The sequence below is a fragment of the Lagopus leucura genome, unplaced genomic scaffold, assembly GCF_019238085.1.
Source record: "Lagopus leucura isolate 7727_CA_CO unplaced genomic scaffold, USGS_WTPT01 Super-Scaffold_100015, whole genome shotgun sequence".
In the NCBI taxonomy this organism is placed as follows: Eukaryota; Metazoa; Chordata; class Aves; order Galliformes; family Phasianidae; genus Lagopus; species Lagopus leucura.
In genome coordinates, this window is record NW_024962269.1 from 1,375,781 (window position 1) to 1,401,423 (window position 25,643).

At 45.3% G+C, this 25,643-nt stretch overlaps 1 protein-coding gene and 1 long non-coding RNA gene across 7 annotated transcripts in view; one reads left to right on the top strand and one right to left on the bottom strand.

The window, feature by feature from the left end:
• The window catches only part of USP3 (ubiquitin specific peptidase 3), a 35,659-nt gene extending 18,651 nt beyond the window's left edge, over positions 1 to 17,008 (bottom strand). The window contains exons 1-3 of one of the 6 annotated variants that reach the window (XM_042876228.1): positions 16,891 to 17,008; positions 2,200 to 2,260; positions 366 to 497 (exon numbers count right to left, since the gene is read on the bottom strand). In XM_042876228.1, coding sequence (XP_042732162.1) covers positions 366 to 497; positions 2,200 to 2,260; positions 16,891 to 16,981 — 284 coding nt within the window. In that variant the 5' untranslated portion in view covers positions 16,982 to 17,008. Of the gene's footprint in view, positions 1 to 365; positions 498 to 2,199; positions 2,261 to 4,270; positions 4,308 to 12,000; positions 12,019 to 15,868; positions 15,888 to 16,057; positions 16,368 to 16,418; positions 16,494 to 16,890 lie in introns of those variants that run through there. The other 5 variants (XM_042876229.1, XM_042876227.1, XM_042876232.1 and 2 more) reach the window with 5 other exon arrangements.
• Positions 17,009 to 17,212: 204 nt separating this feature from the next.
• LOC122182717 lies at positions 17,213 to 20,452 on the top strand. Its single transcript, XR_006179944.1, has 2 exons — positions 17,213 to 17,966; positions 18,904 to 20,452. It is a non-coding gene; the product is annotated as an uncharacterized LOC122182717 (long non-coding RNA).
• The last annotated feature ends 5,191 nt before the right edge of the window (positions 20,453 to 25,643 follow it).

The window sequence follows — 25,643 nt, forward strand, 5'->3', positions numbered from 1 at the left end:
AGGATCCACGAACGGCTCATCCATTAGGTGAAAGGAGTAAAGTTACTGAACAGCAGCAATAAAAAGGCAGGTTCTAAACAAACCCAAACCACACATGTATGTGTATGTAACACACACATAATCCGCATGGTTATATTTACATCCAAAAGTTTGAACTAAGCCACTGAAGCACAGGAGTGCAGCCACAGCCAGTGCTACACAAGACATGCAAAAGCAGACGGTTATCTCATAACTGCTTTAAAGCAGTCAGGTCTGGAAATCAAGAGATGAAGTACATAATGATGTATATAACGCTCCACAAGAGTTTAAAGTTTACAGCTTCCCGTATGTAAAAGGTTGTCAAATTACTGCGTTGAAACTCTTACCAGTATGTACTGTAGCTACTGCAATCCATACACACAGTATGCTGAACTTTTTCTTGTTTTTCTGTTTTCTTATGATTGGTCATAGGAATCTGTGCATCTTCATAATGCTTTTTGGCGTGGCCATTCACATATCTAAAATACAGGGAGAAAAAAAAAAGCGAGGCTTTGTAAACAATTATTTCACCAACATTTGGTGAACAAAGCAGAACAAAAATAACAAAATCCACCAGAACACATCACAACCTAACACACACGCAGTATCATAAAGCATTAAAACAGGCAATTCACCTACACAAAAACATCAGTCAACTTGATTTTTTTTAACCTGTTTACTCTCCCACTTTGTCCAAATCAGTTTTTCCACTCTCTTAGCAGCCACACACAGGCATCTCTGTACCTCTGCACCCAGGGCCAGCACGTGGGCCCTCACCAGGCCCATGCACCTCCACAACCAAGGAGAGCACTGTTCCTGTTTTCCACACTCATAATGTGGTTAGCTCTACATATTATTTTCCCATCTATTTTTCTTGGAGGTCTCCTTTGTTTTCCCACCCAGCACTCATTTCTTTTGCGATTACTTTAGCAGCATGGGTCACACAGTGAGAAAAGAATCTGAAGTCCTACAGCTCTTTTGATGGCACAGCGAGCATTCTCAAATCCAACTTGTGAGATACCTCCCCAGAAAGTCAAGCATCTTCAATTAATAAAAGTCATTACAAATGCAAGAGTCCTAAACATCAGCTGACAAGTAATTAACTCTTAGAAGTGCATGGCCAGACCAGAGGTGACTTCCACACCCCACACACTTCTTGCTTAATGCCAACTGCCAGGAGTTCTGCCCATCCCCACATGAAGGTTTTTCTGGTCTGGATTTGTACTCTCATGCAGGTACAAACAGTCCTGCTAATGCACTGTGCTAGTGGAGCCATGTGGCCAGGGACACTGCTGTGCTGGCAGAAACCAGAGCAGACAGCCGTGCTTGCAGGAGGTGGCTTTTTGGCTGACAGTGCAAATGACAGGTCTATGAAGCCACACTTCCACCAGAAATGTTCTGGTGTTGTAATTGGTTGGTAACGTTCCCAGTGGGACCTGGAGGATGTGTTTCAACCTCACCAAGTTTATTGACAGCATCCCAGAACAAAAGCTCACACATCAGACACTAAATGGTAACATTGCCTACAGACTCAATATTTTATTCATCAGGAACATTTTTAGAGAAGCAGTTTTTTGACAGTTACCCTGACATACAAACAATAGCACTGACTGTCTCGTTCCCACAGAAATTCTTTCTGTGCTCCAGCGGATGCAAAATCAGTAGGTATGCCCTGAAGGAACCTGCAGAAGCCCGTACATGGCAGGATAACTGCTCTGTTCCAGAATTATACTGCTACATTTATGGTACTTTCTGCCTAAGCTGTGCCCAACTTGGATTTGAGGGTTTCCATCTTGAATGGAACCTGACGACTGCCCACAGCATTAGCTGCTCTCCAGACACCTTCGTGGAATAATAGCTTGACATGGCAGGACCTCCAAGAGCACAAGTCCCAGTGCCCAGCTGCAGGCAGGTTGCTAACCACGCACCCAGGGACTGAGCTGACCGATCACATCCAGCACTCAGGTCCCTTTTGGGCAGTAATTGCACTGGGTACATTCTCCAGACTCTTAGAAGGTAGCAAAGAAGCATGTTGTTGTAAGTACACAGCATCCAACAAAGCCATGCAAGGCTTCCTTCAGGGAACAAAGGCATTTGGGAACCTCTTGAACGAACTGCCTCGGCCAAGCAAGCAAGCAGAGGTCTGGCTGAATAACTTCCACACCAACACTTGATACCCACCTTCCACAATGGACACTGGAGCACGTCAGACAGACCCACGGGCTTTTATTTGACCGGCACACTACAAAAGACAGAAAAAGAAAAGTGTCAAGGTTCTGCTGTTACACTTACATAATCCACCTGGAGAGTAGTTACACAGAGCAGCAATCTGCTCATCAGCCCACACCGCAACAGCAGCACTGCTGCTAAGGCCCTCAGCCTTCTCTTTGGCCTGTTACAGCCCAATGAAGTTCTACATTTGTTGTTTGCATTCCATCTGTGTGAGGTCTACTTCATTTCTGTGTTGCATTTCAAAATATCAGAAGCCCAAGTTGTAAAAACACTGGGAATACTTAAAGCATTTATTTTCATTTGTAATAAGGCAGCTCACTCAGCACAGAAAAAGCATAAAAGCAGAGTTCTTCACTTCTGTTTCACAAAGCCTGTTACACAAGAAGCCGTTTCCACACATGAGAAAGCCTGGCCATGTGCTCAGCAGCACACAGATGAAGTACCGTGTCACACATGAAGATACATGCCATTCCTGCAATAATTATGCCCGTGCTGCATGCTGGTAAAGGCCTTATCCAGAAGGATTTTGGCCTCTCAGTCATGCACACATTGCTGAATGCTTCAAAAGCAGCGCAGGGCTGTGCTCTGCAAATAAGACATGAGAAAACCACCTTACTGATAACCTGAGTTTTTAGCTATGTCTTCTAAGTCTAGAAAAGTGAAATTAACTTTGAAATGTTTAAGCAAAAGGTCTGGGTAAGAAGCGGGAGATACTAAAAACTGATGGAACACCATCCCAGGGTGGAGACACACAAACTGCACACCCCAACTCACCCCAACCCAGAACAGATGTCTCTAGTGTTCATGTTAACAGCAAAACAACCACAGAAACTCATCTGTGCAGGCAGAACGCAGAGAAACAACAAGGGAGATCAGCAGCCCACCAGACAGGTACAAACATCTGTGTAGGCCATTAACACAGTGTTTACAGACATATCACTGCACTTTTAAATACCCAGGTAATGTGATGGAGAAGGAAAAACAAGAGGTGCACTTGTGTAAGGACAAAAAGCAGCAATAAAAAGATAGCTTTGATTTTCCCAAAAATACAAGAGCATAAAATACCACCTAATTTTTCTACACATGAAAAGTAACTGCCAGTCAAGGGCAGTGGAGGGAGAGAAGAACAGGGTCAGTTTTGAATCAGAAGAGCAGTCAGTCACTACCTTAGGTATTTAAATGAGCTGGTATACTTTTCCATCATTCAATTTTGCCTTTTTTAGTTAAAACCAGATATTTAAAAAAAAAGAACAAAAAAAACACGCTAACACTGCTTCCTGGAGAATTACTTTCTAGTCTGTACTTATTATGACAAATACTTGTATTTTAATTCGTGGGCCCAATCCATGGAATAAAGATTGTATTATGAGGAAAAAAGCACAATCATTTCTGCATGCTGTGAAACAGCTGTGCTTCCCCATCAGTGCCCCTTGCGCAGTGCTTTCAGCCCTTCTGTGAAGGCTGGAAGTTCCTTCAATTGCTGCAATTACTGTACTTGGGAAATCCATTTGCTCACACTGTCTCTGCTGTTGCTGGATTTTCAACAGTGAATTCTCCCATTTCTCAAGCTGATGGCTCCCAAACTGTGATGGCAGTCTTGCTGTGGATGGCACAGCGCCAGGCAGAGCAGTTCTGCCCTATTCTTCAGGTGTAAGAGGAAGAAGTTTGTCAAAATAGAAAAAGTTGATTAAGAAAATCCAAATTTTACTCTGACAAACAAGAGAAAACAAAGGGGAAATCGTGGCCATTGTAAGAACAAAACATGCAAAATGGACCACTGGTCTGACTTGATACTACTTCATTTCCCCGAATTACAGAAACTGAAAGGTAAAACATTAACCAGAAGGAAACAAAGACAAAAGCATTCCCGTACTTAAACAAAGATATGGTATCAAATAGTTGCTTAAGTGCTGCATGAAAAAACAACCAATTACAAATCCACTTCCATCACCCTACATTTGCTCTGCCAGAAGCATGAAGCACTCGTCCCTGGATGAAAATTCTGGCAGAGATCTCCCACCTGTTCACTAGCATCCCTGCTGTCCCTATGTCGTCACCTGTAGTTGGGATGGGCTCTCAATCTGGAAGCCCAGGAACCAGGATGCAAACTATTCATTTCCTCTACATACCAGACTACTGCAGTGTCACATTCAGGTGCTGTAAGCACTGTGTGCCTAGGGAGTGCTGAGCTACACTGAGAGGGCTCCTCTTGCAGCACTCACACAGAGTGCATGCTCCACACTAGGCCTGCAAACAAACCCACAAACTGCACGCTGCCAAATAATATTGTTTTCTACTCTTTACATCAGAAAGCAGGGGAAAAAATGGCTCACTTGTTTGCTTCAGCTTTCAGGAGGAACTTTGCTCCAATTGCATCACATTAGAAGTGCGTAGTTTATCTTCTGTGCAAACATCTCCTCCCACAAAGAGCTCAAATAACATGGAAGTGACTCCCACGAAGATGAAACACAGCAGTATTGCATCTCTGACCTACAGCTGCTCTGTTCCATGGGGATTTTTGTTCCGAGTTGTGTAACTCCTTTTTGAAGGTTTCTGAGACCGCATTCTGCATTTCTGATGCTGGCTCAGACACCTGCCCTCCCAGCCTGACTTTCTAGGTACTCTTCAGACTCTGAAGCCGTTACTGTCCATTACTTGCTGTTAAGAAAGTAAGTTAGGCAGAAATTAGCCTTAATCATTAGCTAGGGCTCCAAAAAGGCAGGTACAACAGAACACACAGCAAGAAGACAAGAACTGCTCTGAGCTGCTTATAACCTGAATTAGGTTTTATCTGTAAAGAAAGCATGGGTTATTCCTTTCAAACATAGTGCTAACATGAAGGCACGTGGCTTCAGTGTGCAAACTCCTTCTCCATTCAGAGCACACTGCACCGCCCTGGAACATCACCCTTCAAACAGACCTCTAGTGCTAATTACAACAAGGAGGAGGGGTGCACTTCACTAGCAGCCTCCAATTTGGAAGAGTTTTGTCCAACACAAACCTTAACAACACAAAAACTCATCTGTGCTTGTTACCTTTATTTAGTACCATACGAGGGGCACACCAGCGGCTTTCTAAAGTGGAACCACCGTGACCACGTGCAATGGTTCTCAGCTGCCCCACTGAGCTGTGCTTTAAGAACAGCCCGAGCTGTAAGGCAAAGAAGGCTCTGACACGCCAAGAGAGAAAGGAGAACAAACCTGCAATGCCACCGGGTTGTTCAAAACAGGGCACTGTTTGCCACTGCACTTTAATACTGGGTCATTCAGAAGGGCAAAAACTCTTCCTCGTGTAACAAGAAATGCAAATATCATCTTTTACAGAATGATCCAAACAAAACATGAATGCCTCTCTGCCATACAGCCCACAGAGCCCTGTGCAGATGAAGAGCATCGATCCATCCCGAGAGAGGGCACAATCAATCACCACTACATACAGACACGTGTCTCACACAGCTGCTCCTCCCTGTCCCTTCAGCTTTCACTTCCCGTGAAGCACCCTGACAAACAACGTTCACCAAGTTGCATCAAGCAGAACGGCTGTGACACAGCCAACACAGCTGGCACTCACACAGGCCCCCACCCATCTTACCCTCACATGACCCAAATGTTACTCCCGAGCCCTGGCCGCTTTTCTTCCTTGCAGAAAACAGACTCCGAGCACAGCCCTATGATGCAAGAAGGCTCCTGGCAAACCCTCTACTCCTGCAGAACAGAGCTGCAGTTTTCTGATGTGGGAAAGCTGCAAGTACGCAGAAATGTACAAACAACCTAGGAAGAGCTAACAGTGCTGTTTAATAGCATGCTGCACCATTTAGAAGCTGGCAAAAGGAGGAACAGGATGAGCAGGAGGCAGGCACGAAGCAGTTTTGAAGCAGTTTCTGCAGGGCAATGTCCCTGCGGCAGAGCTGATCTGCCATAGCCAGAGCAAAACTGACCCAACGCAACCGCTGAAGCACACCTGTACCCCAGCTTTAATACAGTCCTTATTATATCGCTATGGAAAAGGTCACTTTTAAAACATCAGCACCATCAAAGCAGTATTCTGGTCCTCAAGAGCACAAATGGAAATGAGAGTAGAGTCATTAAGCTATTTCCAACACTGCATCCTTTACAAAAATGGCCTGGACTTTGCACTCCAAAGGAGTGGTACCGACACGAACATCTTCCTGCTATAACCAGGCGGTTAAATTACACTGGCATAATGGCCTGCACAGAGACAGCTTCAGCCTCAATGGCCTTCCTCCAGTTCTGCATTTGTTGACATAATAGCTCAGCTATACTGATAAAAGCTGGACTGGAAAAGGGCACTGTTCCCGCAGCCAGTATCTGCACCAGCAGCAATATTTACATAGCTGTGGTTGCCCTGGCATACTGGTATCACGCTATGCAAACTGTCCCAGAAACAAGCACTTGGTCACACACACACACGCCTGCTATACATACGCAGCGTGTTGCTGTGTGTCTGTGCAGACATACATGTGCATCAGCTCCCAAAGATTTATGTGACAGTGCTTTTCAGCATTCTGGAGAATTCAGACTTACTCTTCCTTTCCCATACTTATAAACCGTTCTTCCTAACAACCCCTCCCTGCCCCAATTACCATTTTGCACCAAGGCATCATTATTCAGTCTTGCTCCAAAAAGATGCTGACCGATACTGCAAAAAGAGCTGGGCGGTTCCTATGAACACACCTAGCAGCCCAGGCACGCGTGTCACCTCACCTGCAGACAAGGGTAAGATATCCTAAAACTCAGCCCTCCACACACAGCTTTCAGGGAGACTTGCCAAAGCAGCTCTGAATTAACTGCCTAGAATTTCCCCAATGCAATATATAATATAGAGTATCAGGTATCTGAGAGAGGGAACTGTGAGAACCGGTATTCTAAGAACAACTGCTCCAGTCATCAGCCCATGAGAAACACCAAGGAGACAGCGTGCCAGCTGATGCTCTCACTTGGGCTGGCACCGCAAAAAGGCTCTGCCCACCCCTTGGTCTGCAGCTCTGCAATGCCCTCTGGATGCAGACAGAGTGGGTAAAACATATGAGGAGCGTGATTTGCTGTGCACAATCTCCCTTCGTGCACAAGATGTGAATGCTTCAGGTTTAACAAGCTCACCTCCTACCCGTAAGCACTGCAGCAACCCTGCCACTTCCTCCTGCTGCACACAGCGCTCCGTATGAGTGAGCAGTAAGCAGTTACTTCACAGCTCTAATCCTGCTGCAGCCTCTGTGGCAAGGAGCGCACGTGTTCTACGCTCCAGATGGAACATCCAAACACTATGACTGAGACTGGAATTGAGGGTGTTCCACTTAAAATGCACATTAGAGCCATGTGCACTCTTGCTCTGCGACCTGTGAGCTCTGTAAGCCACAGCTCATGCAACAGAACAGCTTCTAGGGGCACAAAGCAGAAGCCCTGCTCATCACAGCACATCAGTCAAGACCGCAGCTGACCTGGGTATGAGCACCACCAGGCTCTTTGGCACTGACACAAGCCATGTATCAGCTGAAGCAAAGAAGCCTTCAAAACTACCCAAACACCAAGTTAAGCAACCATGGTGGCTGTTTTTGTGGGGGGCTGGGGAGGGCCAAACTGTACAGATCTGAAGGTACCTGTTCCACATACAAGGAACTGTAAGCTAGCCACTTCCAGATGAGCAACTGAGTAATGAAATCCAAGTGACTGAAACAGGAAAACGCTACAGGAGTATTTTTCAACCTCTGAGTAGATTAATGTTGCCTTCTAGACAGAAAAAGCAGGAAAAAAAAGAACATGCCAGGCTTTGAATACAAGTGATGTGTACTACTCCTCAGTTACAGGCCAGACATTTTACTGCTTAGGTTTTAAAGAGTATTCCTACTTGTTTTCAAACCTAACTTCACATGAAGCTCTTCTTTCTATCCTACCTCTAGCACCATTACGAGAAGTTCAGAAATAGACTGAATTCATTCAAAACTACTGATATTAGAAAAATACATTTCCTGCTTAAAAATCTTTCAGATGAAGTTCACTTGACGTGACACTATTGGCTGTTTTAAGAAAAACCGCATTCTATTGAAAATGAAATCAAACAGAAGGGAGATCATTTTTAATTAGATTATTTAAATGCTGCTTCTAAGTCAGCCAGCACCCAGAAGCCACAGGAAAATTTAAGAAAATATTAAATGTAATTACATTAAATCAAACTAAGAGAATTTAGAAGGAAGCAAGGTTCCTGGCAGGCACTGCTGACAATCCAGGAATGCTAACCATTCTTTCAGCACTGCATACCCTTGTAAAGAGACATGCAAGGAAGTCCTGATCGTGTCAAGTCTTAGCCTACCTGAAATCACATCCAAAAGTACCAGAATTCAAGAGACTCTAAAGATGATAAAAAGATGCTGCCCTTACCTTCAAGCTATGGAAAAATAAGCAAATGTTTCTTCTGTTGCAATCTTTCAGCCAAAACCAGAAAGACTGAGTATTTAGTGAGAAAACAAATAAGTCATCTTGTGATAGCCTGAACTCATGGAATCAACTGCTGTTTGTGCTCATGCATAACAATAAATGCAGCATTTCTTCCCCTCCTCAGTGAACAAAAGCGTTGCTCAGTCCCAAGTAAGACATTTCACAGATGGTTACAGTGGACCACTCTGCTACAGTGGTAAAACACTTCTCATTGGAACATACTAAACAAGCAGTGGATTAGAACATAACAACGTGGGTAGGTAAAGCATTTTTCATAGAACAAGCAGGACAAGCAGGTCACTGAAGAGTTCACCACGCTTCTAACACCGAGCAATGTCTGTTAGAGTGCAACATGATTAGCTCCAGCTGCATTTCATTCACCTCCCACATCCATTACCCTCAACCATGAGGGCTACAGTTCAGCATTTTCACTGCGCTATTAGAATTCCACACTGAAAATCTTGCACTTTGGTAACCGCGTGCTTTTTGTTTGCCTGTAAACTCAGTGCTGGAGAAGCAGATGGGTGGGAAAGGCAAACTTTCTGCATTCAATCCGTGCAAACAGACACACCAGTTCCGAGGAAGTGGTTAAACAAGCTCAAGGAGAAAGGCTTCAGATCACAAACAGAATCGAGACACAGAGCGTGCTGTGCTTCCTCTGCTAGGGCGAAGGAAAGGTCACTTAACACTACTGATCAGACCCAATTATTCAGTCTGTAAAGCAAAAGTACATGTCTAGCAGCTTTTAATGCACAGACTACTTTGTTAATTAGTATTCACATTGAAATACACACACACATACACACTTACATGTATGAAAATTGAACACTAGCCTTCACAGGAAAACAGATATTGTTCTGTATTACAGCAGTAACATGCAAAAAAAAAGTGATCCAATCTTTATGTTAGAGCAAGACAGAAATGAATTACACTAACAGTCACTCACAGACAGCTGCCAGTAAAAGCACAGCAAAGCCAGAAGTATAATGTAATTTTCAAACCCTTAAGGAAAAGAATCTTCTTGAATCAGTCAGCAATCAATCTCGGGCCAAACGAGTCAAGCTGGGAGCAGGAGGGAACAAGGGGAAACAGCAAGAAGGCCTCTTGCTTTCCTTAGCTAATCCAGTTATGAATTTACTCATTTGTAGCACTTGCATTCAATTCCTATTTCCCTCATACTATGCAAAAGGCTCATTTCTAACTCATATCTTAGGGGGGCAAAATGCCCAGTGGGCAGAATATTATGGAAACTTTACAAACCAAACACAGGCAAACAAGTCCAAAAGGGCCATGGCAGTTGTGAGAGTACGCACTCGTATTCTGACATGGACTCACTGCACTCAGACTGCATTCTAAGAGGTACATACAACTCGCCTTAAAAGACAACTAAATCAATACCTGCCCATTTGGTTCTGATGAGGACCCACTCCCAAGCCCAGCACCTTTCTGCTCCCAAGCAAAACAGCTGTCTGGTGCAACACTGCGAGGGGGAAAAAGCCCAATGTTGGGAAGAATTATCTTATTTGGGCAGGCTGCCTGCGGTTAGTGGGACTGGATTCAAGTGGGTAATCAGATCTGTCAAAGGAATTTCAGAGCTACATTTTCAAGATCCAAAACCAAACAAATATTCCAAAGGAGGAAAAAAAAGAAAAAAAAAAAAAAAGCATTGCATTGGCATACCAGTAGAGGTTGCTGAATGTGAAGCACATTTACCATGCCAGCTACGCTTCAAGAAGCCCTCTTAGTATCAAGGAAATGGAGGGCAGAAGTTTACACGGTCCCAATAACAAGGATACCATAAAGCAGTATTTGACCTGATATTATTCAGATTCACTCCACAAAAACAACTGTTTGCTCTGATAATCCCAAAACACCTATCAGAAAAGCCTCAGCTATTTCTCTGAATTTCTGAAGCAGCTGCGCTTTCTAACCTCCATGGACTGCTATCATTCTGCATGGCCTTCAAACACTCTTCAGCTACCTGAAAGACATTTATAACCAACAAAACAGAAAGCGATGCAGGAACAGCTTACTAAGAGCAGCACAGACCAAGTGAGAAATGGCTCAAAGCTTTATTTCCCTCCAAACGTTGTCTGAAACTTTCACTACAAACCTCAGGCACAGATGCAACAACAAAAAATTCACTATTCTATTGGCCTCAGCACCCTGCAGCCCTATGCCTGACTATCAGAAAAATGGAGCAACAATAAAGCTCTGGGTCAGTTCTTGTTTTGTTTTGTTTTCTATTTGCTTTTTGCATTTCTAATTTTCTTTTTTTTTTTTTTTAAACCATTTGCACATCTTGAAGGGATTAGGAGAGGCAGGTGAACGTTACTGTCCTGATTACACTTAAAGCAGCTGTGGTGAGATCTGAACTAATCTGTAGCTAAGGCAAGAGCATGCCAGGCTCAATGCAGTCTATCTTGCCTCTCTATCCCACTTCCAGAGCGTCCTGTCTCCTTACCGTGATGGTGCACTTGGAAGAGTTAATTTGGAATCCTCATGAGTAAAATCTGTCCCTCAAAATTTAGCATCAAGATCCTCATGAAGATTAGAATGAGTTTCTAAACAAAGGCAATGGATTAGATGTTTGCATACTGCCTTCCTCTGGAGCAGTTTCTTTCATCAGCTAACATTCAAGTTTTGATTGGGTTTTTATTGAGTAGAATAAAAGAAACTTTACAAAAGAAAGCCTAGAAAACGAGAAGCGTCATCAATTCACATTGTTGGGGTTTGTTTTCTTTTACTCAAATGTTCTTTTAAAAATGCCAAGTATCTGAAATCAAACACTCCTCTTTTCATACTGCAGAGGAAAACAAGGTCCAGCCTATGAGACTGAAACCAAGACTCTGACCTCACCTCAACAAACAGAAATCTTCCTAAAAAACCTGTCCCAAAGCACTGCGTTCTGTCATACAGATTATGATAGCTATTGTCCCATACATAAGCAACAGATTCAAATGGGAAAAAAAAATGTTCACAGTTTTAATGAAAACAAGACTGAGTCTAAAACAATACAAGCCAAAGCTAATAAGCTTTACTTGAAAACAGCCAGGGAATGAGCTTAAGGAGATACAACAGCCTATGAAGTCTGAAAAATAACTGAGAAGCATTCCTGCACTGCATTAATCCAAAGAAATGGATGAACAACTATTCAACCTCAGAACATGACTGAATAAAAGAGGTTAAAAAAAAAATACTAATCAAATGTGGTCTTTATCAGGTCAAACTCATTTTCCAGACATAGGAAAGACGAGAGATCACCTTCATACATGGACCATTACGTCCACAAGCTTACCCTGAGTCTGCATGCTGCTGACTGGTCATAGGAACAAAGTTCTCCCTACCCCTTCCTCGTTCAGCAAGCTCTCTTTCTTCCCATCTTCTGCTAAGAATGGAAGAAGAAACAAAGATCTCGAGTAACAAAAAGGAAAAAGACAAAAAACTCACAGAGATGGTGAAGAAGCACTAACAAGAACTGGGATGGAAAGAGAACCAGTGATGGCTAAAGTCTGCACACCTGGGCTTTTGTGGTGCTTTTCTTTATGGCCCTGATAACAACAGCCCCACAGCCTGGCAGAACACTCCAGCAACCCCCAACACAGTGTAACTCATTTAGCTGAAGACATCCTCCAAAGACCACAACAGCGGTGGGCTCTCCTACTCAGTCCAAAACATTTGCATTCACACAAATCAAGTGACATCTGGGGTAATTCTGATCTTTTTTAAAAAAAAAAAAAAAGAAAAAAACAAAAAAAAACACATTTTGAAAATTACCTTAAAAAAAGAAAAATGTTACAATTCAGCATGCAGAACTCTATGACAATCAATCTGCTCCCTTGTATGTGCTCTTTTCCATAGTTTTTCTAGTCCCAGCGTCATTTGAAATGCCACAACATATGTTTCTGACCTACTGCAAAATTACAGCTCTCATTCAACAGAAATTAGAATGCAAGAAACAGATGTCAGGCAAGGACCTATTGCTGTAGCAGGAAATACCACTCTGCAGCCAGAACTGCTCTTCGATAGCTAACAAAATTACACTACTGAAAAGAAAAAAAAAAAAAATTCTGAAACACAAGTCTTAAATGCGCTCCATAAGTGCAATTCTCCTGTAAAACTCATTCACTGGATCTCAGTCTCAGCAGACACAATTCTATCCATCTATCACAGTTCTTCTAAAGAAATAACTCCACATCAACCAACCGATGCGTTCAACTCAGCCATGCAGAAAGAATCATAGAATCATAGAATCATAGAATGGCCTGGGTTGGAAGGGACCTCAAGGATCATGAATCTCCAACCCCCCTCCATATTTATTACTAGACCAGGCTGCCGAGGGCTCCATCCAACCTGGCCTTGAACACCTCTAGGGACAACTTCTCAGGGCAGCCTGTTCCAGCACCTCACCACTCTCACCACTTCCCTCTGACAGTTAAATCTTCCCTCCCTCAACTTAAAACCATTTCCCCTTGTCCTGCTGTTATCTACCCTTTCAAAGAGTTGATTCCCCTCCTGTTTGTAGGCTCCCTTTAGGTACTCAAAGGCCGCAATGAGATCACCCTGCAGCCTCCTTTCCTCCAGGCTGAACAAGCCCAGCTCCCTCAGCCTATCTCCGTAGGGGAGGTGCTCCAGTCCCCTGATCATCTTTGCAGCCCTCCTCTGGACCCTCTTTAAGCTTCAGAAAGGTTCCCCAACACCCGCAGCGATACCACCCCATACCCCACAGCACCCACTGACAGAAGTTGACAAAATCCTTCAGACTTGCACAAATGCACTTAAAAGACTGCAGTCTTGCTGAGGTGAGGCACAGCTCCCCGCGGTTTCACGAGCCTATCAGAAGTTGTTGGGCAACACCACATCCGAGCTGTTCCACAGTGTTTCTCATAGCTGCATGATCTGCACAGCAGCACCGAAGGTGTGGCACATCACACCAACGGTGATGCTCCACAGCATTCTTGCCAATGCCTCCAGCTACTCTGCTTCCAACTTCAGTGTTAGTCTCAGAAATGGAGGTGCGTGGAATCAGCAGGCATCTGCACGCAGTATGTCACTGCACTAATTTAAAGCAATTTTCAGTTTCTTTAGTCCACACATGAATTTTGTCTCCTCTTAAATGCTCAATTACAGCAGCTGCAACAGCAGCCTTACCTCTGGATCTTCAAAAATGTGTCCTGTGCTCTTTTGACAGCCCTAAAGCTCCCAGAGCAAATGCACACTGCTTTTCTGTATTGCTGTGCAGAGCACCCATGACAGGACTGAATACTGAGGAAAACAGGCTTTCCTTCACAGAAGTGCTTAAAACTCCAACTACACACTGGTAACAGCAGCTCTTCAAAAGAGCACAGACCATTGCTCTTTAACCTGGAACAGAAAGATTCATAGTTGACCAGCACACCTGCCATCAGTGCCTGCCATTGCTGCTTCCTCAGAGCCTCCTTAACAATGCTGCAGGTAGCTTCTCGGGGAACTGACTTAGGCCAAACGAGTAATTCAGGCTGGTGTACATGCTTCTCAATTCCCTAACCTTGGTAAAGCTGGCTTCCAAATACCAGCCTCCAATGCAGCACCATTCCACAGCACAGTCAGAAGCCTCCACAAGATTCAGAAGTGCATTCCTAATTACCCTGTGCAGTACTGCTGCCATCGAGAGCATTCACAGAATAGAGGAAGAGGTGAATCACAAACGTCTGTCACTCACTCTGTGTGACAATTCCAGGCCCTCAAATCGCAGTCAAGATAGTGACAAAAATAGCCACTGTTGGTCTGAAGTGTGAACGCACTCTCCCACCCATGGGCACTGCCTTGCTATCAGTGACCAGCCAGCCATGCTTCCTGCATCGCTATCTTCACCCGCACTCCTTTTCTGGAAAGGTCAGCAGTACTCAGCAGAGGACGGGCCGCGAGGTCTGAGTCATTCTGAGACAACGCGCAAGGTGTCGGATGCTGTATAATTACACTTTGCACAAAATTACCTTTAAACGCTTTTCTGCAGCTGAAGCAACAACATCAACAAAGAGAATCGAGTCCACAGGACCTTGGAAAACAGCTTCAAAGGCAATGGGAAATGCATTACATTTTTACAAGATGTTTATGTCACTTTATTTAATTGTACATTACCAAGCTGCAGTGAGTAAGAAGTTGCATTTACTGTGGACAGACAGAAACCAGTATCACGTATCTCTCAAAACTAATCTCCCTGAAACAAGCACAGACAAGAAACAGAGAGCTTAACTCTATACTTTTAGGAAGCAAACCTAACAACATACACCAGCAGCTGTAGCTCAGAAGGAATGCACTGCATTTTACCAGATGAATAAGAACACAAAAGTCATTTCTGAAAATAATTATTTTTGATTAAGCTGACACGAGCCTGCTGTTTGCCCATTACAGTGTTTGAGATTCAGCATACCGACATTCTTTCTTACCTAGTAGTTCTCTATACAAGCTCTGTGCGACTCCTCAATGTGATGGACTTTATTAAAAGCACAGTGACGGGAGGCACTCCTTGAGGCACAGCATCATTACAGATCTGCTTGTTCCCCATGAGCCCAGCTCCCTCCTCCTGCCCCCAGACACTGGCAAATCGCCGCATGCTCAGCAACCCCCTTCTGGGCAAACACCTCCGACTGACAGAGAAAACGCTGTTCTGACTGCTGACCTTTTTCCACTTGGGAACATGCCCAGCAGGACCCTGTACCTGCAAACTGGCCTATTTTTAAAGCTGAGAAGCTCTATGAATAGCCGAGGATATGTTTTTAGTTAATCTACTTGAAGCTCTCCGCAGGGTGGTTCCCTACTGCCACGTGCTTCTGGATGACACCTTTGCTCACCCAACAGCCTGCAGACAACAGTTACTGAGTTAGGTGTCTCGCAAAGAACTTTTTAATAAAGAAACACAACAACAACAACAACAAAAACAAGTTTTCCTGCACTCCTTCTTTTCTTCAAACCACTCACGGGGATTATTCCCCTACAAAGCATCCTCCCCCGTAACCACAGCACTGCAGTGACGGCGCTGGTTCTGCCACAGGAAGCAGCAGCACCACACCTCGGCTCCAGGAAGCTGCCACCGCGGGAGAGAACTCGGGCAGCACACTTCCCACACTACAGCACAGATTCTGCTAGACAAAGGACAGCCACCTTTCCTTAAAAACGGGAACAACCTTAAAACACAGCCAACACGTCCCTCCATCTGTCATTTCCACCCGCAAGGCTCTGCGTGCTGCCACGCACACAGCAGTGCGGTGCTGCTGCTGGGAGCAGACCCAGCCGCGACCACGCATGCCGGGCTGCTCGCGCTTTAGCGCCGAGAAGAACTGCCCCCGCTGCGGCTGGGACGGACAGAAACGCACCAAAATCAGAGCCACCACCGCAGGCTGTCAGTGCAGCCGTCCGTCCAAAGGCTGCATTTCTAACACCGGGACGCGGAAACTTCGCAGGCAAAGCCCTCCAACAACAGCACCGCGCGACCGGTGCGAGGGCGGTTTTGCGCGTTATGGAAGCGGCGAACAAAGAGCCCCGCGGGGAGCTCCGCACGGCTCGCAGCGAGCCCCGCTTCGGCCGCTCCTCGGCTGTCGGGGGGACCCGCGCCCCAGCACCTCGGCATGCCGCTTTCAGTTGCGCTCCGTAAAGCGCTTCCAAACGCATCTACTTAAAAAAAAAAAAAACAAGAAGTAATCTGGGGTAGCCGAAAGCCGCACCGGCAGCACGCACCGCGCCGAGGCACGCAGCTCCCGGGGCGAACAAAAGCTCTGCGATCCCGCATTCCTCCGCGCCCGCGGGAGCGGGGGGGCGCGGGCCGAAGGGGCCGCGGGCACGGCGCGCACACAAAGTCCGCCGAGGGCCGAGGCTGCGCTCCGCCCCGCACAAAGCCGGGCCCGGCCCGGGAGCGCAGCCGCCGAGCCCTCGCCCTCCGCCCGCCGGGACACGCGGCAGCCGCTCGGCCGCGTGGACGGGATCTCCCCCGGCCCGCCGCCTCCTTCCCACCTCCCGCGGGGAGGGCCCTGAGCCGCACCTCCCGCCGAGGGTCCCGCGCTTCGGGGGGGTCGGGGTGTGCGCGGGGCGGCGGCCGCGGGGAACAAAGGAGCGGCGGTGCCCGGGAGAGGCTCTCGGCCGCCGCCCCCCGCCGCGCTCGGGCCGGGCCGCCTCGGGCCGGGAGCGGCGTTAGGCCGCGCGGAGCACTCACCGCTGCAGCACCAGGAGGAGGGCGAGCCCTGCGGGAACTTGGCCGAGTCGGGCGCGATGCAGACGCTGGAGCCGAGGTGCGGGCACTCCATGGCGGCGGGGCGCGGCGGGCGGCTCCTCGCGGCTTTACGACGGCGGCGGCGCCCCGCGCACAACAGCCATCTTAAGGCCGGGCCCGCGATCCGCGCGCCGGGCTTTGCGGGCAGCCGCCTCCCGTCCGCTCCCTCGGACCGGACCGCCCCCCGCCGGGCTTTGCGAGCAGCCGCCCCACGTGCCGGCTGGGCGGTGCTGACGCGCGGCACTGGGGCCGGCCGGGCCGCTCCGCCCCGCGCCTGTGCTGCGTTGGGCTGTGCGGGAGCGGTGCGTGGGGAGCACCGGCACTCGGCGCCCCGTGTCAGATGCAGCACAGATCCACCGCCGCAACGCCCCAGGAACAGGGGAGCTTTTTAATCCCTTAATCTGCTTCATTACCGTGACTCCTGCGCGGTGATATCGCACCTTTTCTCTGCCCCAACCAATGTGAAATACATAGGATCGGTCTCACAACCCCGCTGCAATACGACTGTTGCTGCACGTACTGGTTTGTTGGCTACGATATTTTACGTGTTTTATACCGCACGTGCAAATGTGGACTTCATGGGAGCTCGTTCTCAGGGGGCTTCGCCACCAGCAGGAAGCACCTCCGGCTGTAACAGTCTGCCAGCGAACATCACCCTGTTAGCACAGAACACGAGCCTCGTAGGAACCTTTCAGACAAAGGTGAAAATGCACGATCCGTGGCAGCAAAGCTAATGAGCACAGGGGACCATGAAGAAAAATACCCTGTAAAATGCCAAGAGTTACATGGGCAATGTACCGCTTTCTACGAGACTTCCTCTTTTCATTCCGGAAGGCAGCAAACTTCTCACAGAAAAAAACAAACGTGGCTTTGCTTTAAGAGGTTCTGACTATTAGCTGTACTGCGTGACTGTTCAGCCTGCAGTACTATGCAGGAAGAAAAGCGTCCCTTCTCCCCTGCTGTGGAATTATTAAGATCTCCACAACAAAGGAACAAAAGGAGCCCGGAGTTGCAGGAAGGTCAGTAAGGGCCACTTAAGGGCCCTGAGCAGCGCTTCCTGCAGCGGCAGACACTTACGCTTTGACTTCCCTAAATACGGAGGTGTCAACTCACCAACACAGCCCCTCCTCTTCCACTCTTAGGAGCCATAGCCATAGGGACTGTGGCACTTTGCTCCTCTGCGTGGTAATGGCAGAGTTTATTCTTCCTTTCATTTGCTGTCTGACAGTGTGATCTTGCCCAAATATTTGCCCGTTTCTTGATTTTAATTGCCACGTTTGTTCCAAATGTGGTAGCCCACATCCATCCCATGTAGGGGGAAAACTGGAATAGAAGCCCCAGGTATTATTTTCAGTTTGTTCATTCAGTAAGGTTCATTGAGGAAAAAGAAAACACATTTAATTTGGAACTGGAGCCCCATCTCTTTCTCCCATCCTTCCTCAGCTCAGTCCAGTTTAGATGATAGCTAAGATAACTCCTGAAGTGCCTTCAGTTATTGCACTCATAACGGGTGCAAATCACTGCATAACAGGGACCTCTGAGTCAGCATTTTAAGTTAGAAGTTTCCATTTAATATAGTACGTCATCAGCTCTACTGCAAGAGAGAGATTCCATACGGTGTCCTCATGTCAGATATATGTAATCATCCATCTGTGCTATAGGCTCCATCTAGGTTTAGAATTTGGCCCTAAAATGGTATCCTGCATACACACCTACAATTTACTGTGGGTAGTTTTGCCTGGGGGGTTCTTTAATTCTGCTGTATTTCTCAGGGATAAAACTTTGGTCTTAAATATTTGAAAATATTAACCTGTGTGTGTACTATGATTTGAACTGAAGATACAAAAGCAGAAGTTAATGCGTGATCTTGGCTTCCTTCAAAATCACTGGGTGGACATCATTCAGGGGACCAAGTGAAGCAGTTGTTGCCTCGAATGACTTCCTTGTTTGCTGTAGGAATTGGAGTGAGTGGATGGAATGGAGAAGGAAGACACTGGAGGAGTGGAATGGATGCTATCCTGAGGAACTAGAATCTGTCTTCACCAGAAAATTCTTGAGTGATGCAGGGGAAGGTATTTAAACCAAAATTTTAATTGTCTGCTTAAGTTAAAGGTCGAATCTCCTTCCTGACTGCAGCTGAGGAAAAGAGGCCAGCTTTGTCCAGAACACAAATGTTGGAGTCCTCCTATCTCTCCCAGCTAAAATTTCTGAATTAAATACATAAAGATAGAGATAATATCCTCTCCCACAGCATGCTTCTTCTTTTCTAAGTGGTGAACTCAGCACATGTAGAAAGACATTGGCACACGTACCAAGTTTAAAAGGTTGTTAGCAGACCTTCTGTTCTGAGCACATAAAGCAATAAACACTCTGAGAACACCAAATGCCTCTCCAGACCTAGCAAAGGCATGTGAGATTGCACTTCCACCTCTGTGTATCGCACCCAAAGAGCAGACAGTTCTCTGCGTTCCCAGCAGTGTACAGGTGCAACGCTCAGTTACAGTGGTGATAGCAATGTGGACAGTACAGAAACCTGCAAGGAAGTGAATTATTTATTCTGTGGATGCAACTCCGAGGCAGACAGCTGGCCTGAAAAAATCAATAGAAACCATCAGGATGTGGCTAAGTAATAACACCGGGTCTCGGCTTAATAAAACCCTTACCAGAGGCTGGTCTGGCACTCAGAGAGATACATACCATCTGTGCAATGAGCAGCAGCTCAGCTGCATCATCTGTAAGCTGCAGCACATTGAACACCACAAACACCTTTCTGGCTGCAGGCTGTGTCATTAGCAAATCTATTTCCATTTCCTGCACGTGTTCTGAAAACAAAGGTCACACACTTTTCCAGCACACCACAAGTTTCTCCCTCTGCACAGTCAGTAAGGATTTCTCCCCACAAGGCGAGGCGCCCCAGGTAAGGCAGACCGCCAAGGCCACGCAAAGCCCCGAGCGAGCGCGGAGCGGAAACGAGAACTCGAGGCGGGATGGGGCGCGTCCGCCGCCAGGGGGCGCCGTAGCACAGAGCACTGCGGCGCGCTGCGGAGGGAGCGTCCCCTCCTGCACTGCGCCCCGCCTCAGTGCTGAGGAGCTCGCTCTTGCGCGGGGCCGCGTCCGCTATAGAGCTGCTCCAAAATTGTCTCCAGTTTACAACGCAGCGTTAAAAATGCTGAGTGTCAATGCAGAAAGTGAGAAGACTGTGGCAACTTCATCCCCCACATGAGAAGGGAATCCTAATGGCTCTAGTTCGTTTATTCTGAGCGCTGTAGCTGTAGAAAAGAGTGGTAGTGGAAGGCAAAGAGAGCAGTGCAATAAACGTGCAAGGAGCTGTAGTACCTTTACCAGAATTCCTTTTTCTTTTTTTTCCCTCGCTAACTTTACATTTTTCCACATAACTCTGGGGGCATCCTATTAGCAAAGGAATGCTTTAACTGTGAGCCAATCTTTGCCCGTACTGTCATGGCTTGGTCACACTGCAAGGTATGAATACAGGTGAATGTGATTATCCTCTGTGGTATGATTATTCTCCACGAAAGACGTAAAAAATAAAGAATATAAATGAACTGAACGGCTTGAAAATTCTCCACATTGCTCCTTAACATGTTATTTGTACAGAAGGGGGCTTATTTTTACTCATGCTTTAAACAAATTGCTGAAAGTTCTCTTCTGTCTGGCAGCTTTCAATGCTGGCTTCATCAATTGCCTTCCAGAGTCTGTTCAATAATGCAAGTGCACTCAGCAGTATTTCATGTCACTGGCCTTTAGGCTCCCCAGCTTTAACTGTAATCATTAGGTAAATTTTATATTGTTTCCAAATGCATTCTTGAGAATATTGCCCCAACTCTGTACTCATCTTAAGCTGCTTTTAAGATCATCAGGCTTTATTTCATTGTATCTTAAACAACAGTGAACACTTTCTTGTGAGTTACCTTTCAGATTTTAAAAAATACGACTCAGTTTACACAGTGCATCAGAGCACAGCTAAGTCAGAGTTCTCCCACGTGCCTTTTGGAAAGACAGCCCAGCCTTACCTATCTGACAGGAAAATGTGACAGCTTGGACCAGCCCATCCATCTGATTAAAGAGGGAATACTGTCTAAAAGCACTCAATTCCAGAACCTCCACGTCATTGGTACTGTTTATCATGTTACATGAGGCAAAGCCATAGAAGTTCCTATGCAACAAGCACCAAGTATGTAGATGAGATGCACGTTTTGTATTTCACCACTAAAATTAGTTTGTTAACAAATACAAAGAGAATAGATGATAATCCAGCCACAGAAATTTGAAGAATTTATCTGATGATCATGGCAGGATTGGAGAGGGAATTTGGAGATGGTATAAAATTATACTACTTTAGATAAGTCTTGGGAAGTGTAAAGTCCCATTGTCCATGAAAACAACTTTTATAGAAAGTATTGTAATGGTAGTGTTTGCCTTAATATCTGAAGTCCCGTTCCAAACACTTACAAAAGCTCTGATGAGAGTCTCAGGATGAACTAGTCGAACTGATGACTTTTTTTCACCACTCTCATTGGCTATTTCCATGTAGAGTATTCCTACAGTGAAAATATTGTGTCTGTGAACTGTAACTGAGCACACACCGTATTACCTATCCTTTTACATTAAACAAGCTTGCTGACAGTCAAATTATTCCACAGGCTCTTTTTGCTTCTTTGCTTGTTGTAAGCTACAGGAGCATTGCATCTCTTCTCTGTTGCACTTCATTCTAGTTTTGTTTGAAGACTTTTGCTGCCCACTATTCCTTGTACTGTACTGCTCATTTACTGGATTTTAGTTCTACTCTATTGGCCACAAAGCAATGTAAATATTAACAAAAAAGGTTATGCTCCAATAACTTGGAGCACTTAGATTCTAAAGCATTTTGCCTGCAAAGCCAAGTGTTTGTGGGAAAAACTTGCCATCGTACACAGAGAGTACACACACATCACCAACAGCTGGGCTGAATGAGACTTGTGTTACTCCAAATGACAGCATTTTATTCTCTTTGGGATGAAGTTAGACCAGAGAAGTGGAAATTTAATTCCATGTCACTAGGAAAGTATAATTTTGTCATCATGCTATTCTTCGGGCTCGATTGTTCACAATGTTGAGCAGCAATCTGAATTGAAAAAGGAGATCATTGTTTAGATTTCCTTTCCTCACTACCTTCACGTGATGCCTCCTAATTCAAGGACTGAACAAGGCGTTCTGACACTTTTCTGTTCCAGGTGGAGTTTGAAACTAGGATGGTAATATATGGTGGGAGGGAGATATCCAGCTTGTTCTGAAATAAGAAACACAGAGATCTCCTATCATCAGTATTAGATCACAGAATCACAGAATCAGCCTGATTTACTCACTGTAGCAAAATGTGAATGTGCCAATGGCTCTTCAGTTCTGCAGCCAGAGAGCATCCATGAACTGCTGACACAGGTAGCTCTGAACTTTGAAGAAGAGAAATGCAGCTGAGTTATAGAGCAGATCTGGAGACAAAACTATCACAGATCTTTTTACCTATTAGACTTCCTTTTCTGGGATCTTGACTTGCTTCATACTAAACAAGCTTAAGACCCAAATATATTTTGAATTATTTGAATTCATGGCATTTTGCAGGAGGATTGGGAACTTAGTTTGGGGTTTGACACAAATCACATTCAAGAAAACTGTGAGAACTTTTATATAATTTTAAATTTGCAGTGTCTATTATTTCTTTCACTCACAGCCCTGTATAATTAGATTCAATATAGTTAAGGCAGTTATTTAAGAATAGCTCCTATGCTATGTTACTTAACCTCTACCTGCCAGAACCTAGAATATTCCAAGACTGATTTCTGCAATGCCTATGTGGTCAAGAATTTACAATGCACCATGAAAAAAAGGTTTCCTGGCACTTCCTCAGGAAGTGCTTAGTAACTCACTCATGCTCACATAATGCAGCCGTCCTCAATTCACTATGACTGTACCGTGTTCATGTGCATCTGTGTCTGAAAGAAACTAAGGTGACACATAACTGCAGTAAAACCTTTCATTACTATGATTTCCTTTTGTTAAAAGTCTGCTTTCATAGCAGTGACCAGAATAGATGTTCCATGCAATAGAACGACCTGCTGCTTCTTGTAGTCCCTTGTTTCCCCACCTCTAGTCACAAGAAGATAGTTAAGCAGTATCTGCGTAACTACATTTTGATGTATTGACAGGCATGTCTATCCCTAACAACATCAATCCATATTCTTTTAAACAAATTCCCATGTTTCAAATACACAAGCAATATAATCAGGACAAAAGTAGGTGTCCGTCTATCACTACTGCACGTTAGCACAGTTCTGTAAAGCAGCAAAGAGCTGGAAAAAGTGAGGCAGGGATCTCATCATAGTGATCCTTGTAGTAAATTGTTACTTTTTCAGTAGAAAATCATTTTTAATTTTTCATCATTTCCTAAAAATTATGAAGTCTCAGCAGTTCAAGACTTCACTGCTGTACTGTCCCTATCCTTAGCATGGTACTTGAGGTAGGTAAAGGCCTGCATTTGGAGCAGAATGCCAGGCCTGCTTTTAGACCATGATGAGACTTTACTTTCGTAAACATGACTGAGTATCCATGTTCAAGAAATGTTTAAATGTGTGTGGTATGTAGTGTAGTTTTTAAAATAAGTCCTTAGTCAGGACAACCAGTTCTCCTCTGTCATACTTCATGCCACTTCAAGCCATCCCAAGGGAGAACGGCTGGTTCCACATCTTCAGGTACTTAAAATCAGAGCTCTGAAGTACAGTATAACTAAGACATGTTGCCAAATGGCTAAATGTAGCAGCTGTAGTAAATCAAAAGGCTGATGTAAATAACCACAGCATTTAGGTTCTCTTAAGCATGGCAGGTAATCATCAATTTTGCGCACAGATTCAGCGCTTAAGCTTTACATCACTGCTAATCAGTACTTCACAGTAGGTACTGCACAAAGGTAAAGCTTCTCATTACATTGTTCCCTAAGGTAACACAGGTCAACAAGCCCAGCTTCTCATTACAGCTTCTCATCTGCACAAGCTGCACTCCTAGGATATCCATTTTCCTAGGATAAAAGGCTGGGATGGAGCCACTCCAGCCATGAAGACAGAAAGGGAAGAAAAAAGACCCAAACCAGCAGCTTCAGTTGCTGCGCTGCTGATCAGACTCCAAACTGACTCCAAATCCATGTGATGTACCATCATCTAGAAAGACTTGAGCAGATGATGTGCTCCTCATGCATTGCCTGTCAGTCATTTTCATTCCCAGCAGTACCTCTGTAAGTAAATAGCATGCAGCAGTCTGTAAGTAAATAGCATGCAGCAGTCTGCAGTTCTGTAATGTGTGTAATGTGGCTGGAATGCTCACAGCTTGCAGCACTGGGTTATGCTAATCCTCCCACAGCAGGTAAGGTACTATTTGCTATGATAATGTGTTTGCTGCTATGTATGAAATAGTGCATTGCAGCTTTGGACACAAGAGTGCTGCAGCAAACAAGCCAGTGGGAGAACCCCAACAGCTCCGTGTGTGAGGGGGTGCATGAAAAATCTGCTTGTGGAGAGGCTTCAAATCTGCAGCTGCACCACTGGTGCATGGGATTCGATGACCCTCCCCAAGGGACTAAGGACCCAAAGATGTGGATTCCTCACGTTGCTGGAGGGCAGTTTATATGGTTAACAATTCTGGAACACATTATTAAAATATAAGCAGAGTAAGCTTCATTTAAATACAGCCACACCCTCATGCAAAGAACTGGCCCTCATTCCATTCTCCCACCACCTGGCATGCCCTGGCCTCTGCAGCCATTATTAAGAGATTTGCATTTCTGGGAAACTGCAACACTGACTTCTTTCACATCACTCTGTCTTTTAAAGTCCACATATGACTGGCAAAGTGTTTACCAGCAAGAAAACCAAGAAAGCTTTTTAAGTCTCCAAAGTTAATAAAGTACAGCTTGGAGCTTTGAGTTTCTGCACCAGTAAAGATGATTCCACAAGCCCAATGGGAGGAGATGGCTATTTTAATCATCCTGTAGTTGCTTAAGGATAGGTTCCCTTCTTGATTTAGAATGCTCTCAACTCAAAACACTAAGCCATAAATACATTTGGAGCTGAGGCTGAAGAAGAGTTAATATTCATCTTGTTTTATTTTAAAATACACCTTTAGACCTCTTGATGTGTAGCAGGCATCAGTGAGTCACTCGAGACAGTTTAAAGATATTTTGGAAAAAGCTGCAAAGTAATTTTTGGGGTTTGTTTTTCTTTTTTTCTTTTTTTTTTTTTTTTCCAGTCACAAGCAGACTTGGCATAGTCACTTGTTTTTGTTTGTAACAGGACAGCTAGAGAGCTGCATAGACATTAATGAGCATATCACACCCCTCAGCTACACAGACACCCCAGGAGAAATTAAAGGACCTGTAGTCTGACTCCACCAGCCATCTGGTGATGGCCAATCTAGAGAAGTGGTGACAAAGGGCCGTAGCACTCATCCTCTGTGCACAGAGGATGTGCACAGCAGCACATCAGCTACATGTTTAGACCAAAGAGCACAACTGTACCGCTGGAAGAAGGAAACAGCAGCAAGGCCATTTTTCCAACTCTCTTCCAGTTCATCCTGCCTTATGAATCTGACTGGTGCAAGGTGCAAAGCATCTACAGATGATTATTGAGATATTGAGGCACAAATAAAGCAAAGAG